This window comes from Malurus melanocephalus, unplaced genomic scaffold (assembly GCF_030028575.1).
Source record: "Malurus melanocephalus ecotype Western Australia unplaced genomic scaffold, MMel_1.1 scaffold_1111, whole genome shotgun sequence".
Taxonomy (NCBI): domain Eukaryota; kingdom Metazoa; phylum Chordata; class Aves; order Passeriformes; family Maluridae; genus Malurus; species Malurus melanocephalus.
The window spans coordinates 25,408-42,275 of record NW_026624343.1 but is presented as its reverse complement, the minus strand read 5'-3'; the positions used below and the strand labels follow the sequence as shown (position 1 = coordinate 42,275).

Below are 16,868 nucleotides of genomic sequence, written 5' to 3'. Positions count from 1 at the left end.
CGGTGCGCGCGCAGGCGCGGCGCGGTGCACTGTGGGATACTGCGGCCCGGGCAGGCTGGTGAGGCGGCGCGCGCGGGGCCGGGGTGGGGGGAAACCGGGCCGGACCGGGCCGTGAGGGGGCGGCGAACCGGGGAACGGAGAACCGGGGCCGGCAGCGGCGAATCGCACCGCACCGCCTCGCCCCGCGCCTCACTCGCTCCCCCCGCCCCCGCTGTGTCCTGCTGCAGCACCGGCGGAGCGCTCGGCGGCGCCATGGCCTCCAGCAGCGGCACCGACGTGATCCAGGTCACCAACGTCTCGCCCAGCGCCAGCTCGGAGCAGATGCGGACCCTCTTCGGCTTCCTGGGCAAGATCGAGGAGCTGCGCCTCTTCCCCCCCGAGTGAGTGCGGGCCCCGGGCACGGCCCCGCCGCCTCCCCCTCTCCGTCCGTCCCTCCGCCCCCCCGTGCCCTGCCCGCGGCCCGGCGCCGCCTCCCGCCCGCCCTCACGGCGGCTCCCGGCCCGGGCCGCCCCCGCTCCCGGGGATCCCGCCCGGCTGCGGCACCGCGCTCGCTCCCGGGGCCCTGCGGGGGCGGCTCTCGCTGCGCTCCCCGASAGTCGGTGTTCCCAGCGCGGCTCGGCGCGGTCACGGGATTGCGGGGATTTAATCCGGGCCGTGCAGGGACACGTGCGGCTCCGGGGAAATGGACGAGTTGTTTGTTCAGGGTTGTGTCCACTGAGCCTCCGCCATCTGCGTCACCTCCATAGGGCCAAAACTTGTAGATATATAAAAATGCATTTGTTACAAAGAATTTTGTGTTAGATGAGCAGCTAACCTCTAATTTAAAAAGAATATACTTTTAATAGTTATGTTCCTTGCARGCAAATCTGTGCTAAACAGACAGGTAGCCACTAATAGACAGATACACATTTCCGATTTGCATATCTTGCAAGGAATTCTGTGAGAATTAAAACAAATAATGCACATTTAAAATACATGTATAACTGAAAAGGAAGTTTCAGGTACCTCGGCACTTTGCAAGTAGCCACAAACAAAAAAATAAGTCCGTTTTTATGTCTTCGCTTATAATTAAATTCTAATGGAACTAAACAGTGCTTTCAGAATCTTTCTGATGCAATACAAAACTTGGGTGTTAGCAGTGCTGATATGTCAGTTTGATTTACAGAGCTGATGTCATTATATGTTGATGTTTTGCATATTCATTTTACGAGTTGAAGGTTTTCTTTCTGCCTTGATGAAAAATAATCAAACAAAAACATGRTTATTTGTAATACCCAGAATTACCTTTTTTGTTTTAGGGAAAGAAAACAACCACAAAGCATTTGTTTTTCCTTATTGAGGCTAGCACAAACCAAAGGAAGCCCAGGTATTCTGCACAGCCAGAAATGGGATCAGTGGTGTTCTTGCAGTTACTTTGGGTTGGATTTGGGCAATTTCAGGTTGGAATTGGAGCTTAGAAAGAATTGGAATGTGCCTGTGTGTGGAGCTGAGATGCAGGGACAGTTCCAGACAGGTGCCTGGGCTGCTCTGTGTTTGAACAGCTCAGCTCGTTTTTCGGGGAGGCTGTTGGAGGTGATCTGCATTTTTTAAACTTTGTAGCATCAGATACACATTAACTAATCTGTTCAGAGATTACTTCAGTGCCTTGGTGGCCTTTCTTTTGTGGGTTTTGCCTGGGCTGAGGGGAATCTGCTCCGGGTCACTTCAGAGCCCCCAGTTCCATTTCACCCCAAAGAGACATTTCTGATAGTGACACCTTCTTCTTCTGTTCCTTCTTCTCTAAATTCCAGTTCCTGACTTTGCCCTGCCCATGGTGTTCATCCATTTTGGGAGGTGTACAGGTTATAAACTCTAATCTGGGAATTCTCCCCATAATTGAAATTCCTYTATGTCCTGGATCCTGCTGGGATTCTCCCTTGCCTGTAGTATTTGAGGAGCCAATCCCRTTTCCGTTGCTCCACCTCCTCATTTGTGTCCCTTTGACTCTGCTGTAGAACTTCCTTATTCTCCTGCACTTCCAGATCACGTGTAACTTCCTGATCTTCTCTAAATTTCTTGTTTTCCTTCTCTTCCCTCATCCACCTCCTTATCCCAGTTTCTTTAATCCCGTATTTCCCATTTATTTTACACCTCAGCTTCATGCTGCATCTTTAATGCACAACCAACGTTGGGATTTCTTCCAATTTTCCTCCTCCTCTTCCTCCTGCTTTTCCCCAACTCCATTGCCTGGTTCTCATCTTTATTGTATTCCATAAAGCTCCATCTAAACTGAGAAGTGGAGGGAATGGATTTCTGAATTTCCTGTACTCCAGCCCCAGGAAATCCTTGTGTGTCCCAGCATTCCAGTGGTGAGAGACAATTCCTAAATTTTTCAGTCTTGGGTGAATTAGAATAATGGTGGATGATGGCTTTTTTGGGGAACTGTTGAGAACAGCCAGTTCTTGATGAATTTCACTCAGCTTGGATTTGAGAGTGACTGGAAATACCATTTTTAAAAGTGYAATACACAGATGTAAATTAAATGTCAGGCTGCAGAAGCATTGCCTAACACATTTTCAGTTGTTATTTTAGGTTCATTATTTTGGGGAAAAGTTCAGCTCTCCCAAAGCATTCCCAGTGGCACTCCTGGCTGTAAACAGGATCTGCTGAAGAGTCAGTAGGATCTGCTCTGGTTCACATTCCTTTGTTACACTGACATTTTAAAAATGCCTGAAAATACCGGGCTGCATTTCTGTAATGAATTGTGTAATTTTTTTGCAATTTAGATTAGTGACTCCTCCAGCTGTACCATCACCCCTTGATTTACTTTTTTCTCCAATTCGACTGTGATTTTGTTACACCTTCCACTAATGTTTCTTTGGGGTTTCTTTTAAATTATTATTTTTTTATTGTGATTATTAATTGTTAGTTATTATTCTGGAAAAAATGGCACCATTTTGGCAAGCTGTTGTGGATTCCTGGGCGCAGAAGAGCCAACAGATTCAATTTTTCTCATTTATCACTGCAGTTACTTCCCAATTTATTCAGTCTGCAAGCTGTGGGAGCAAGTGGCTGTTTCTAATTTTAATGCTTCAGAAGCTGCAATGTGCTGGCTCCAGTTTAATTTTCCACATCAGGTTAAATGTAAGGTTTTTAAAGTGTGGTCTAACAGACACTGGGGCAGTTGTGTATGTTGGGCTCAGTAGGGCYGAAGGTGAGGGAGCTTTTGGCATTTGCAGTGCCAAAAATAGACCCTGGATCTGTGTGGTTGTGTCAGACCTATTCCCTGAATTCTGACAAGTCCCAGTGCTGAAAGGTTTGATCAGCCTCAGCAGCTCAGATCAAACTGCTCTGCTGCTGCCGTGCCTTTGAAGTTGCCTGTCTTGGAGTTGTGGCTGGGAATCCAGGTAGGAAAAGCAGATTTTTGTCAGGATCAGGGAGTGTAAGGATCAGGGAGTGTCCTCAGAGTTCTTCAGGCTGACCTGGACCTCTGGCTTGGTGTAGTAGGAACAAGGGGTTTAGGATTTCCTGCTGCTTCCCTTCCCTGTCCTGGGCCTTCTGGAGGCAGCTTTTAACCCATCCCTTGCACAGCTCTGTCTGCAGAACAGTTTTCCCTCCTGTCTTTCACTTTATTCATCAAATTAAAGCAAAATCTTCACCACTTTCAGGACATGGAGGCTCTTGAAACTCATTCTGGACCTTTACTGGGTTGACTGCATCTGGTTTTTCAGAATTTGATTTGGTTTGGTCCCTTTTAGGGATTTCACAGCTGTAGTTCTACAATTCTTTCCTGTCAAAGGAAGTAGATGTTTCTGGGTTGGTTTTTCTTTGAAGTGACTTAAAACTTCTCCATTTTAAATTTGTAGGTTGACAGACACTTGTTTTGAGCTGAGAATAGGCACAGACTGACCTTGTGGAGAAGTTTGTTTTACAGAGTTCAGGAGCTTTTCATTGCCTGCCTTGAGCTCCTTTGGTTTGTTCTTTCCTGCTGAAGGACAGACAGGAGCTCAGCACTGGGCATTCCTCAGAATGTGGAAGGGGCAGCATGGTGAAGTTTAGTCTAGAAGCTGGTATGGAATTGAGTTGATAAATAAAACAGAATTCCAGCTGGTTTGGGTTGGAAGGAACTTTAAATCTCATCCAGTGCCACCCCTGTCATGGCAGAGACACCTTCCACTGTCCCAGACTGCTCCCAGCCCCAATGTCCAGCCTGGCCTTGGGCACTGCCAGGGATCCAGGGGCAGCCACAGCTTCTCTGGGCACCCTGTGCCAAGATCTCCCCACCCTCCCAGGCAGGAATTCCATCCCAATATCCCATCCATCCCTGCCCCTGCATGCCCCTGTCACGAGTCACAACAATCTTGTAACCATCACCCTCTTCATTTCACAATTTACCTTAATAATTTGGGGCCTAATGTGAAACCCCAGGGTTTAACTGATACAGAACTGGTAACTTTTTCTTTTTTTTCAGCCAAGCTTTCCTCCAATCCAGAGAGGAATTTGCATTTAGGTAGTGGYTCACAGATTTATTGTTCATAACAGGACTAAAGTGCTGTTCCAAGTGACAACAGAACTAAATTGCAGCTCCAAGGAAATGATGTTATTTTGGTGTGGTTTTGTCCCTGAGTGATGGTTCTGTCTCTTGCAGTGACTCCCCCTTGCCGGTGTCGTCCAGAGTGTGCTTTGTAAAGTTCCACGACCCCGACTCGGCCGTGGTGGCCCAGCACCTGACAAACACTGTGTTCGTTGACAGAGCCCTCATAGTCGTTCCCTATGCTGAAGGTTTGTAACTTGTTTGATGTTCTATGGGGCCACCTTTGGGTGGTGGTTGATTCTTGTCTAGTGCACAAAAATTAACAGTAGCCAAATGTCAAACAYGTCAGAGATTGCCATTCGGAAACCCTTGGTATATTGCCTTTGGCCCCTGGATTTGATCAYTTTATTTATATAGTGACACCAAATCAAAGTGAAAAGTTTTGTGTGTCTTGAAGTGTAGAATAATAACATTTTAGGCAGAATTCTATGCAAATTTTGCTCTGTGTCAGTCTCAATGAGACATTTCCCAAACAGACTATAATGCAAGCAATATTTTAAGGAGATTTTACCTTAATAATTGTTTGCTGCTTTCACTCTCTTCATGAGAATGGTTTCTCCCTCCCTGAGAGGAGAGGAATTAACATTCCTTTGRGATCTGCTGCCACTGCATTTATTTGGGAACATCCCCAAAAAAGGCCCTCRCTCTCCTTGTGGAGTCCAGTATACCAAGGGTTTGAATAATTACGCTTTAATTCAAAAGTGACAACTTCCAAGAGGTGCCACATGGGCACTGGTCCTAGTTTTTAATTCCAAGTTTTCTTGTTCATCCTTGATATATTTAATAGAATTTCACTAAATAATAAACTCTTCTCTCTGTTATTTGTGTGTGTGATTTTTGTAGTGGAGAAGGCAAATGCAAAGCCCTTCCAGATGACTGAAAAACAGTGGGTCCTCTGMAGCTACAGGGGATTCTAGCCATTAACTAAAGGCCAGCAAGCACTCAAGTCCCCAAGTGTTTTCCTGGTGTAACCACTTGTTAACTACATTTTCTCTTCTTCTTTTTATTTTTACATTTTAGGGTGTTACAGTAATTTGAAAGGCAATGAGCAGGGTTTTTGGAACTTACCTTAAAAGCAAAGTGCTGAGAAGACACCTCTTCTTACAGAAGTCTTATTAAACTCTTCTAGACTTGCTTTAGAAGTAACTGATTTCCATTGTACTTGTGCATTTCTTGATTTACTTCTCTGGGAAGGGTTGAATTTAATAAAATCTTGCAGATTAAGTCATACTACAGTGCTAAGTTTGGTACATGGCCTGGGTTCACACCTGTAATCTGTCATGCTGGAGCTGTCTCTTGAGGCCTGGGGAGCTGTCTTATCTTATCTTTGTATTTCTTAAGCTTAAAAGATACSAAACTTAAATCAAAAGATGTCAGACTGAATTCCTGGAGTGTAGGAATGTGCAGTGTGGCCTCTGATGGAGCCCTGCTGCTTCCTGAGGGTCCAGAGCCCCTTCTGCAATGGAGTTACTGCTCCTGCTGCCACTGCTTGAAAATAGCAGAGCTGTTCTTGTCCCTGTCTGGGTGCTGAACACAGCAACAGTCCAGTGAATTTGTGCTGGAATATTCCCCAAGGCCCACGGAATTAATGCCAGTGTTTAACTCTTCCACAAGGATAAACCCCCTTTTCTCTTTGTCAGTCTGACTTTGTCCACTGTGGATAAATCTGGCACACAGAGAAACCTKCCCAGGAGCTTTGCTTCACAAATTATTAAAGTAGAATATTTTATTGGGCCTATTAAGGAGCCAGTCCTGGGCTGTACCTGGTGTTGTTAACGGTTCAGAATTTAATGTCCTTGGCACATCACAAGAGAGATGTTCAGCCAATAAATTATTGCCCCTGGTTTGATAATCCCATACTTCTGCCCTGTGCTGGAGTACAGTTTTCCCTAAAAATTCCCCCTGCCAGGGTCCCAATTGGACAAGAGCCAGCATTTCCCAACTCCACAGTGCCACTGCTGATGTGCTTAAAGCCAGGCATGTGCTGAATGGGGCCCTCCTCTCTGACATCTGCTGTGCTAATGAACCTGTGTGCTAATTGCCTGTCACTAAAGCAAATGTTTATTATCTGTTCAGTGCAATAATTCCCCCCCTGTCCCAAGTTTTAGCTCACACAGACACTTTGGTGTTGGCTGTTGCTTTGTGTTATAGAACTATACACAAAGGCTACGGTAAGGTTTAGTATTTGTCATTTTCTCTGGGCTAATTCCTGGATTTGGAAGGAACTCTTAAGGTTAAAAGATGGCTGGGGGGGGTGTTTAGGTTCTTTGGTTAATGTTTGTTTCTTTTGTCTGTTTCTTTTTCTTTCATTTCTACACATTCATGCAGTATTTCATGGTTCTAACAAAGCAGCAGTAAAAAAAGCTCTTGAAGCATGAAAATTAACTGGTGAGGGGCCTCATTGCTTTTTTTTTAAATTGTAGTTTATTTAAATACTTCTTAAAGAAACAATTAGAGGATCAGATGCATGAATTTTTTTTTAATGGATGCAGATCTTCTATGAGGTGTCTCGAGCTAAGTCTGAGGATTTGTATTTAGATGCCAGAAATGTTGTAGTTGCACTAATTTGAAATGTTTAGCTATAATTGATAAATATCCTCTTGAGACATAATTTTGCATGCCAAATGACCCCATAATCTCTCTGTAGGTATGTTGATATATTTATGCATTCCTGCCCTTTGCCTCCATGACCTTTTTCCCCTGTCCCTCCATAACTTTGGGTTATCTAAAGTGCTGCCAGCTCAGTGCCACGAGCCAGATATCAGTGCTGTGTATTGTACATTTGTGTAGATTATCGGCACTTCTCAGTATAGGTGGGAGGAACCATTACCTTTATTTAACAGTGGTTTTTCTTTTTTGTTGTTGTGTTTTACAGTTCTTTTCCCTGGTTCAGCCTGAACTATATACCAGGCCCTGCTGAAAATACCACCCAACAGTTTTCTTCTGCAGCTTATCCAGTTTCTCTTAAGTGCCCTGTACATATTGTATGTTTTATGATGAGATGCAGTTTCTTAATATGTATTACAGAAACACTACTGGTATTTGCAAATATATAGTAAAATTGTTTTATTGAACTCTCATTTTGGGGGCTTGGGCACATTAACAAATTAATCCATCTGTATAGGGCTTTTGCTGTTGGATAGAGTAAAAATCCCCCACAATTGTTTGCGGGTAGGGCCCTGAGCACTCTGTGTGCAGAGCAGGCAGTGACATGAGCCCCTGGTCTTAGTTGGCTGCAAGACTTTGGGCCAGAAGTCCCCTGTGCCACGACAGGTGGTAGCAGCATTGTTGGTGCTCTAAGCTGGCACATATTGGAACAAATGCATTTTACTGCACAGGTAAGGAATGTGCCAGCATCCCTGTGTGTATCCCAGCCACAGACACACCCCCAGCATTCCCGGAGAGCCGCAGGGACCGCATTCCATGTGACACGTCAGCAAAAGCCCTACCCAAAACACCCATCCCTTCTCTTTTAAGTTTGCCAAAATTTGTATGGTAGGTGTAAAAGAAAAACATAGTGAACTGTACCATATTATTAACCCCTAAATCCAACTTTTTTTGTCTTGTGTATCTTGATTTTTCTGTGTGCTTTGTAGTGAAGCAGCCGACACGAGTCGTTGTTCATAAAACAGCTTTTGAAAGTTGAGAGCACTCTCACCCCTGGAGAACCGACTGTGCTTGCTTACGTTTGGTTCATGACTTAAAAATCGAGTACAGGTGATGAAACCTTGGCAGTGTTAACAACAAAGTAGTGTGTATTGTGCTATTTTTTTGCTCTAGAAACTTAACCTTTTGTAGAGAAAAAGGAACAGTCAAATTGTCACCCATTGAAGTTGCATTCTGACAAAAAAAGTTAATGCTAAATATTAATAGCCATCAAGCTTTGTATTTTAGCCAACATAAGTACTTTCAACAAACTCAGGTGGTGTATCAGGGAGACTTTGCTGGGTGTATTTGTGTATTTGGTGCCTCTGGGCTGGGATATGCTCTAATGCCAGGCTGTTTCCCTGCAGGAGTCATTCCTGATGAGACTAAGGCTTTGTCTCTCTTGGCACCAGCTAATGCCGTGGCAGGGCTGCTGCCCGGGGGTGGCCTGCTGCCCACCCCCAACCCCCTCTCTCAGGTAGGCTGCCAAACATTGTTCTGCTCATTGCCACTCCATTCCTGTTGCCTTTCTCCAGGACTGATGTGTTCACTCCAAAATATCCAACGGATTGGGACAGCTCTGATGTGAATTGGGGCGCAACAGTGACGAGTTGTTTGATGGAATTTTCTTATTTCCCTATTATTCTTTTCTGCTATTCAGGCCCTGTTTGTGTCCCCATCCCTATTCCTTCATTATTTTCTGCTATTCAGGGCCCTGTTTGTGTCCCCCATCCCTATTCCCTCATTATTTTCTGCTATTCAAGGCCCTGTTTGTGTCCCCATCCCTATTCCTTCATTATTTTCTGCTCTTCAGGGCCCTGTTTGTGTCCCCCATCCCTATTCCCTCATTATTTTCTGCTATTCAAGGCCCTGTTTGTGTCCCCATCCCTATTCCTTCATTATTTTCTGCTCTTCAGGGCCCTGTTTGTGTCCCCCATCCCTATTCCCTCATTATTTTCTGCTATTCAAGGCCCTGTTTGTGTCCCCATCCCTCTTACCCACTGCATTTACAGATGTGACAAGCAGGACAGATCCTGTAGATTTTTAATTCCTCAAGTCCAAGGAGCTGCCCTGCTGTGAGATTTCCTTCATTAATCCTCCAGCTGAGGGGAAAATTGGAGCCTGTTTGTGTGAACCCCCAGGAATTCATGTGGGAGATGAACAGTGAGATTTACACATGGGGGGAGAAGTTGGATCAACAGTTCAGCTCTTGCAGGGCACAGAATCCAAGTGCACCAGGCAAATTAATCCTAATTAAAGCCTCATTAATTCTGCACTTCTCAAACTTCAGCTCCTGCTTAGCTGAAGGACCCCCTGGCTATGGAGCTGCTCAGGAGGGAGSAGCCTGAATTTAACCTTTGAACCAAACCACCCAAAAGCTTCCTTCACTAAGAACTGTGTATAAATTCTGGGAGTGGTTGTGGAGCCACTTTAATTTCATTGTATCTCTGACCCCAAGCCTTTCACAGTCCCTCCCTGGTGGGTGTGTTCACATCCATTTCAGGGAATGGTTCCTCTCCAAGGTGTGTTTTGGGTTTGGGACCTGTCCTGATCATCTCACCTGAAACAGCCCCAAATGAGCTGCTCTAGGGAGAAGAAGGCACTTTTTACCCAAATTGAGACATTTGCAGAGATACAATATTGCTACAGTTCCTTTTAACATGAACTGTGCCCATTCCAGTCCTAAATTGAATTRCAAATGAATTGCTCAGACACTTCGAATGAATTTGCATTTTAGCCCTGGAAAATAACTTCATTTTAAACGATCCCTTCAATTTGCTGGAATGTTTTACTCTTTCATCTTTATTTTTTGGGATGCAGAGGGAAATGCTGATGCCAGGGTTTGTCACTGGTCCTAATTGCTGTCTCTGTCACAGATTGGTGCTGTCCCTTTAGCTGCTTTAGGAGCTCCTGCTCTCGACCCTGCCCTTGCTGCTCTTGGGCTTCCTGGAGCAAACCTGAACTCCCAGGTAGGTCTTCATTCCAAAATATCCTTTATTGTCTCAATTTTCCTGCTTTAAGGGTATTTTTCATTTATATCCATTCACAGCCACTACCTGAAAACTCCAGAGATATTTTTTATTCCAAGCAAAAACAATCTCCTTGAATATCAAACTAAATCCTGGAAGGGGCCAAAAATAATAACAAAATATTTCAAATATGTGCCATTATCAGGCCATGAACCTGCCTTGTACTTCAAGTAAAAAGTAGTTTGACTTTTTTATTTTATAGGTGTCAAAAATGTGAGGAGACTTTGTTAGGTTGTTAAAGCTGAATCAAAAAGACTTTTGGGTACTAATTAATAGAATATTGAGTATACAAATAAAAATATATCTATATATCAATATATCAAACTTACCTGCATATTTATAAATATAATATTTAAGAGGTAAGAACCAAATACTATTTTACAGAAACATGGAGCAATAATTTAATGTTACTGCCATCAAACAGCAGTTTTTTAATGTATTCCATGTGGAAAAACAAGCAAATAATGGTGAAAATTAACTAACAAATGGGGAAAAAGTAAGCATTTTAAAGGCATATTAGAAAAATGTAAATTTGGGGTGATGGAGGATTTTTGTACATTAAACCAGGAGATTGGTACAAACTGTTTGGGTTCATTATAAAGAAAATGAGGATTAAACATTTGCTTGTTAATACCCCACTGGTGCAGGAAGAGACTGATCATAATAATGCCTGGATTCTCCTAAAAACTGTAAAATACAGTTTCTCCTGGAATTTTTAGATGTTTATAAGTTGGCAATGAGACCTTCAGTGGACAGACAGCACAGAGCTCTGTCCTCTTGCAGTAACAGAAATAACCTGTGCACAGAATTAATAATACACAAGTGAAGATATAAACACAGCCCAGCAGTGGGTTTTTACCCATTTGTATTTTCATCCATTTGGATTTTTACCCATTTGGATTTTTACAATTTGTATTTTTATCCATTTGGATTTTTACCCACTTGTATTTTTACCCACTTGTATTTTTACCCATTTGTATTTTTACCCATTTGTATTTTTATTCATTTATATTTTTAGCATTTGTATTTCTATCCATTTGTGTTTTAATTCCTGCCTCTCTCCAGGACAGGGCTATGTTTGGCTGCAAGAAAATGAAGCCTCTGAGCCCCCCAGAGTGGGTTATTCACACCCTCCCAGCAGCCCCAGTTACACCATCCCAGTTTGGCTTTTCCTCCTTACTGGGGGTGTCCTGCTCTTGTTTTCCAGCAGGGAAAGGACATTCCAGGAACATTGTCAGCCTGGTTTTAACTTTATTTTTCTTTCCCTCGCAGTCTCTCGCAGCAGATCAGCTCCTAAAACTGATGAGCACAGTGGATCCAAAGTAAGCACCGTTCCCAAATATTTGTGTTGCCCTTCTGGGAGGATTCCTGGGGATTCAGTGCCCACTCCTTTTCCTGCTGGAGCTGCTCCCAGCTTGGAATGGGCTTGGAGCACCCTGGGCATGACAAGGGCTGGGATGAGATGGGATTTATTGTCCCTCCAAACTATTCCAGGATTTGCTAATCATTTCACAAGCAGAGCTGCCTCCCCTGATTCCTCAATCCTGAATTTCTACAATTTTGTGTTGTCCAGGTTGAACCATGTGGCTGCAGGTCTTGTGTCCCCAAGTCTGAAATCAGATACCTCCAGTAAAGAAATAGAAGAGGCCATGAAGAGAGTCCGAGAAGCACAGTCCTTAATTTCTGCTGCTATAGAGCCAGGTAATTCCAGCCTGGATGGGTAATTCCAGCCAGGATGGATAATTCCAGCCTGGATGGGTAATTCCAGCCTGGATGGGTAATTCCAGCCTGGATGGGTAATTCCAGCCAGGATGGGTAATTCCAGCCTGGATGGGTAATTCCAGCCAGGATGGGTAATTCCAGCCTGGATGGAGCCTGGATCAGCCCAGGATAAAAACTGATACCTGCACAATTCTGAGCTTTGTGATCATCCTGCAGTGAATGCTCCTTGTGTCCTGCACAAATGCACTAAAATTAATCCCTTATTTTTCCCAAAATTCACTGATTTGGGCTGTAAACCACCCAAACTTCCCTGAGGGAAATTCTTGCTGTTGGCTCTGAAATTCTTGCTGTTGGCCATGGATTTCATGACCTCACCACTTGGCACCCTGCTGATGTTTCTTCCTTTATCTTCGTTCCTAACCTGGGCAAGTTTGTAAACAATTCCCTTTTTTGGAGCTTCTTTCTGCAATTTTTATTTTAGAACAAGCTCCAGCAGTTYTCTCACTGATGTCAGAACCACCAAATCTGAGAGGCAGAAACTTGAACCCTGAAAACAGAGTTCTKCAGCCTCCTGATGATTTCTGGGAAAGAACAGAGCTCCTGTTCTTCTTCTTCTTGCTTTGCTTGAGGCTTTTTTTTTTTTGTAGAAAATTCAAAACAATTATTTGAGAGGTTCTTCAACCCCTCACAAAATGGCAGATTCTGGGATTTTCACAGRATTTTCCATTGCCCTGCAGCCACCAGCTTGGCACTGACTTAAATGAAGTTTTTTCTGAGTTTTGACTTCTCCAGTTTTGCATAAAACTGTTATTTTATTTTACTATTATTTTATTGCATAAACATGTCCCTGTCCTGTGTTGGTGTCTTCTTGTGAAGAAAATTACAGATGAGTCTTCATTTCAAATGGCAAAATTAGGTTTATTTATATTTATTACATGAAGCTCCAGGTCCTTTCCTTTRGAAAATCCTTTTGAATACTAAAAGTTGTTTTTTATTCTGCTTTTCAGACAAAAAAGATGAAAAACGAAGACATTCAAGATCGAGGTCACGCTCGAGGAGGAGGAGGACACCTTCTTCATCCAGACACAGGTAACTGAGAATTCCTTAAAAACACCTCCCCCAGTGGGACAATTCCTACAAAAATCATCCTTGGAGGGACATTGGGGTTGGGATTAGTGCTCTGAAGGTTTATTCACATTTCAGTGTCAGCAGAGCTCCTGTGCAGGACAAGGGGAGCAGACAGAGCTGTGGGTGGAGGYTTTTGTGGGGTTTCTGTGGCTTTCCTCAGCTCTGAGAGCTGTCCCCAAATGTCCTTTGTGTGACCCCTGTGTTGGTGTGTCCCTGACAGACGCTCCAGAAGCAGATCAAGGAGAAGGTCCCATTCCAAATCCAGAAGCAGGAGGCGATCCAAAAGTCCCAGGAGAAGGAGATCTCATTCCAGAGACAGGAGCAGGAGGTCTCGGAGCACATCCAAAACCAGGTACTGACTGCWGGAAATGCAGCCTGAGCAGGGCAGGGACTGTCCCCTGTGCTGGGAATCCTCAGTTTTGGGGGACATGGAGTGGCTGGAGTGTGACCAGGAAAGGAAACAAAACTGGGAAGGGACTGGAGCACCTTGGGGCTCATCCTGCAGAGCCACCTCATCCCTCCCTGCTCTGCATTCCCTTCCCTGCACAGCAAATCAGGAACTGCTTTGGAATGGTTTGAAAAGACTTTAACTGACAATTTCTTTTTTTTACAAAAGGGATAAAAAGAAGGAAGAGAAAGAAAAGAAACGTTCTAAAACTCCCCCCAAAAGCTACAGCACAACCAGAAGATCCAGAAGCACAAGCAGGTACAAAAATGGGATTTTCTTCAGTCTCTGTTCCCAGCAGGATTTTAATCCACTTTAATATTGAATAGAAAAAATATTCTCGTAGTAGAGCAGCTGAAAAGTGTTGATATTAAATAGAAAAATATTCTCATAATAGAGCAGGTGAAAAGTGTTCATATTAAATAGAAAAAATATTCTTATAATAAAGCAACTGGAAAGTGTTGATATTAAATAGAAAAAAATATTCTCATAATAGAGCAGGTGAAAAGTGTCCCTGGGGGGTGGAATGAACTTTGAGGTTCCAACCCAAACTATGCTTGGATCCCATTGGATCATGATTGCAGTGTGGATGTGGTACCTCCTGTGTCTGTAGGACACTTTAATTTTCCTGTAGTGTTTGAGGTGAATTCTTTGGCCTTAGAACAGTTTCTCCTTGCTCTGTGTCAGAGTTTGATGCTCCAAGGTCACAGCTGAGCTCTTCCTGATTCAGGGAATAAATCCAGGCAAAAGATGTTTTCATTTTCCAAACAAACTTCCAAATTTAACTTGGATTTTAAACAGTTATTTAGTACCCTGCGAGCAGGGCTGGGGTTGGAGTTGGGGATGCACTTGTGAAAAAATAACCACTGATTTCAAACCCTCTGTGTCTGTCCCTCCCTGCAGAGAACGGCGRCGCAGACGGAGCCGCAGCGGGACACGGTCCCCGAAAAAGCCCAGGTCTCCCAAACGGAAAATGTCCCGGTCCCCATCACCCAGAAGGTCAGGGAAACACTTGGCTGGAAAAGATGGTGTGTGGGTGGGAAATTCCCAAATTGTGTCCTGCAGGGAGGCTCCCAGGGGATTCTGTTTGGGGTGTGGATCTCTGCTCCTTCTGAGCACGGAGCTGCCCTGGGGTTGGCTGGAGCTCCGAGGGTGGTGTTGCAGGACAGGGATTCCCAGTGCCTTTGGTTCTGCACTGTGGGAATCAACTGATTTTGGGTGGCCTGGGCATTTTGTGACCCTGGCCCAGGATGGGGAGCTCGAGGTGCTGCTTTTGGAAACACTGGAACATCGCTGTTCTTACTGTCCAGGATTTGACTCTGATCCCTGTGGGGCCCTTCAGCTCAGGAGATTCTGTGGTTTTATTTACCACAGCATTTCTCAGCTCAGCTTTGTGGTGATCCAGAGCTAAGAAATGGGGATTTGGGATATTTCCTGAAAGCAGAACTGTTCTTACTTGCACTCTGCCATTTTCCTTTGGATTTGTTGTGCACTGTGGGTGGTGGTGCTGGRCTTCATCCCTGTCCCTGCTGTATCCTCACAGGCATAAAAAGGAAAAGAAGAAGGATAAAGACAAGGAGAGGAGCAGAGACGAGAGGGAGCGGTCAACRAGCAAGAAAAAGAAGAGCAAAGACAAGGAGAAGGATCGAGACCGGAAATCTGAGAGCGATAAGGATGTGAAAGTATGTTCCATAAACCCCTGGAGCTGYTGCCAGCCCTGCCCCACATCCCCCCCGTCCCGCCCCACAGCGAGGTGTTAACGTGCCCCTTTCCCTGGCAAAGCAGGTCACAAGGGACTACGACGAGGAGGAGCAGGGCTACGACAGCGAGAAGGAGAAGAAGGAGGAGAAGAAGGTGGTGGATGCTCCCTCCCCCAAAGGGAAGGAGCCCGGAGCTGAGAAGGGCAGCGGGGACGCGGGCCGGGAGTCCAAGGTGAACGGGGATGACCACCACGAGGAGGACATGGACATGAGCGACTGAGCCCGCCCTCAGCCCCTCCAGTGTGATCCTTTATGCTGTACTTGTTAATCCTCAACCTAGATGTATCCAGCTCCGAGCTCTCCATGGTCTGTCCATCCCGATACTAACTCACACCCAAAGCTTGAGACAGGGACCCCCTGCTCTGCTCCGGGGCAGGGCCAGGCCGCACGTCCCTCCCTGCCCCCTCCTTCCCTCCCTCCGGAGTGTCCCGGGCTGAGCCAGCGGGGCACAKYAGTGTGGGAACGTCCTGGGAGCGGGGGCAGCGTGGCACAGCCCCCTTGTCCTTAAGGAACGCCCCAGGAGTGTGGCACAGCCCTCCTGTCCTTTAGGAACACCCCGGGAATGAGGCACAGCCCCCTTGTCCTTAAGGAACGCCCCAGGAGTGTGGCACAGCCCTCCTGTCCTTTAGGAACACCCCGGGAATGAGGCACAGCCCCCTTGTCCTTAAGGAACGCCCCAGGAGTGTGGCACAGCCCTCCTGTCCTTTAGGAACACCCCGGGAATGAGGCACAGCCCTCCTGTCCTGCAGGAACACCCCAGGAGTGAGGCACAGCCCTCCTGTCCTTTAGGAACACCCCGGGAATGAGGCACAGCCCTCCTGTCCTATGAAATGCCCCAGGAATGAGGCACAGGCCCCCTTGTCCTGCAGGAACACCCCAGGAATGAGGCACAGTCCCCCTGTCCTGCAGCCCCCAGCACGGCCATGGAGAGGGACTCCAGGCACTCCAGAGCCRGCCCTGGATCGCACCAGCTCTGTGCTCTTGGCTTCAGTTTTGGTTTTCAGCCCTGTGCTGGGCTCAGCTGGGTTTGGTTTTCCCTGGGTTGTTGTTGGCTTTGCCCAGGGTTCAGTGCCCCCACCTTCCTGGCTCCCTCTTCAGCTCCACACTCTCCTGCCCTCGGGAAGGGAAGGGGAATCCTGGCTGTGCCCASTGAGGGAAGCCTGGGGGAGCAGCTTTCCCCGGGGCTGGGGGCTCAGGAGCTCACCCGCTGCAGCAGGGAGTGCATTTTAACATGACCTTGGTCTGTTTTTAAAGCAAGTCCATTGATAATGAACTTTTTACTTGATCTTAAGTTGTACAAACGGATGAATTTGTGTTCCTGTCCCGGCCGCTCCCTCCCTCCCGCACTCGGTGATCCCATGGTATTTGCAGAGTAGTTACCCAAAGCTGTTCCTTAGTTCCAGCAGCTCCAGAGCTTTTACTTTTGTGCAGGTAAAGAGACAAAAGTAGCCGACAGTCYGTGCCATGTCGATGTACAGTTTCGGAAAATGTTTTACAAAACTTTGATAATAAAACCCTGAAACTTCAGCTCCTCTTCCTAGAAAACTCCTGGGTTTTATTTCCAC

At 45.7% G+C, this 16,868-nt stretch overlaps 1 protein-coding gene across 7 annotated transcripts; it reads left to right on the top strand.

Moving 5' to 3' along the window:
• Positions 1 to 6: 6 nt before the first annotated feature.
• Positions 7 to 16,853, top strand: SRSF11 (serine and arginine rich splicing factor 11). Of its 7 annotated transcripts, none has more exons than XM_057387004.1 (13): positions 7 to 58; positions 228 to 380; positions 4,628 to 4,761; positions 8,587 to 8,696; positions 10,096 to 10,188; positions 11,521 to 11,570; positions 11,822 to 11,949; positions 12,978 to 13,059; positions 13,319 to 13,450; positions 13,715 to 13,804; positions 14,447 to 14,542; positions 15,087 to 15,225; positions 15,329 to 16,853. In XM_057387004.1, the coding sequence occupies exons 2-13, from the start codon at positions 253 to 255 to the stop codon at positions 15,521 to 15,523; spliced, it is 1,377 nt and encodes a 458-aa protein (XP_057242987.1). In that variant the 5' UTR covers positions 7 to 58; positions 228 to 252; the 3' UTR covers positions 15,524 to 16,853. The 7 variants fall into 7 exon arrangements, with proteins under 7 accessions (XP_057242987.1, XP_057242985.1, XP_057242989.1 ...); XM_057387002.1 differs by having other exon boundaries at positions 15,326 to 16,853; XM_057387006.1 differs by lacking the exons at positions 7 to 58; positions 228 to 380 and having other exon boundaries at positions 4,694 to 6,961; positions 7,449 to 8,696; positions 15,326 to 16,853.
• The last annotated feature ends 15 nt before the right edge of the window (positions 16,854 to 16,868 follow it).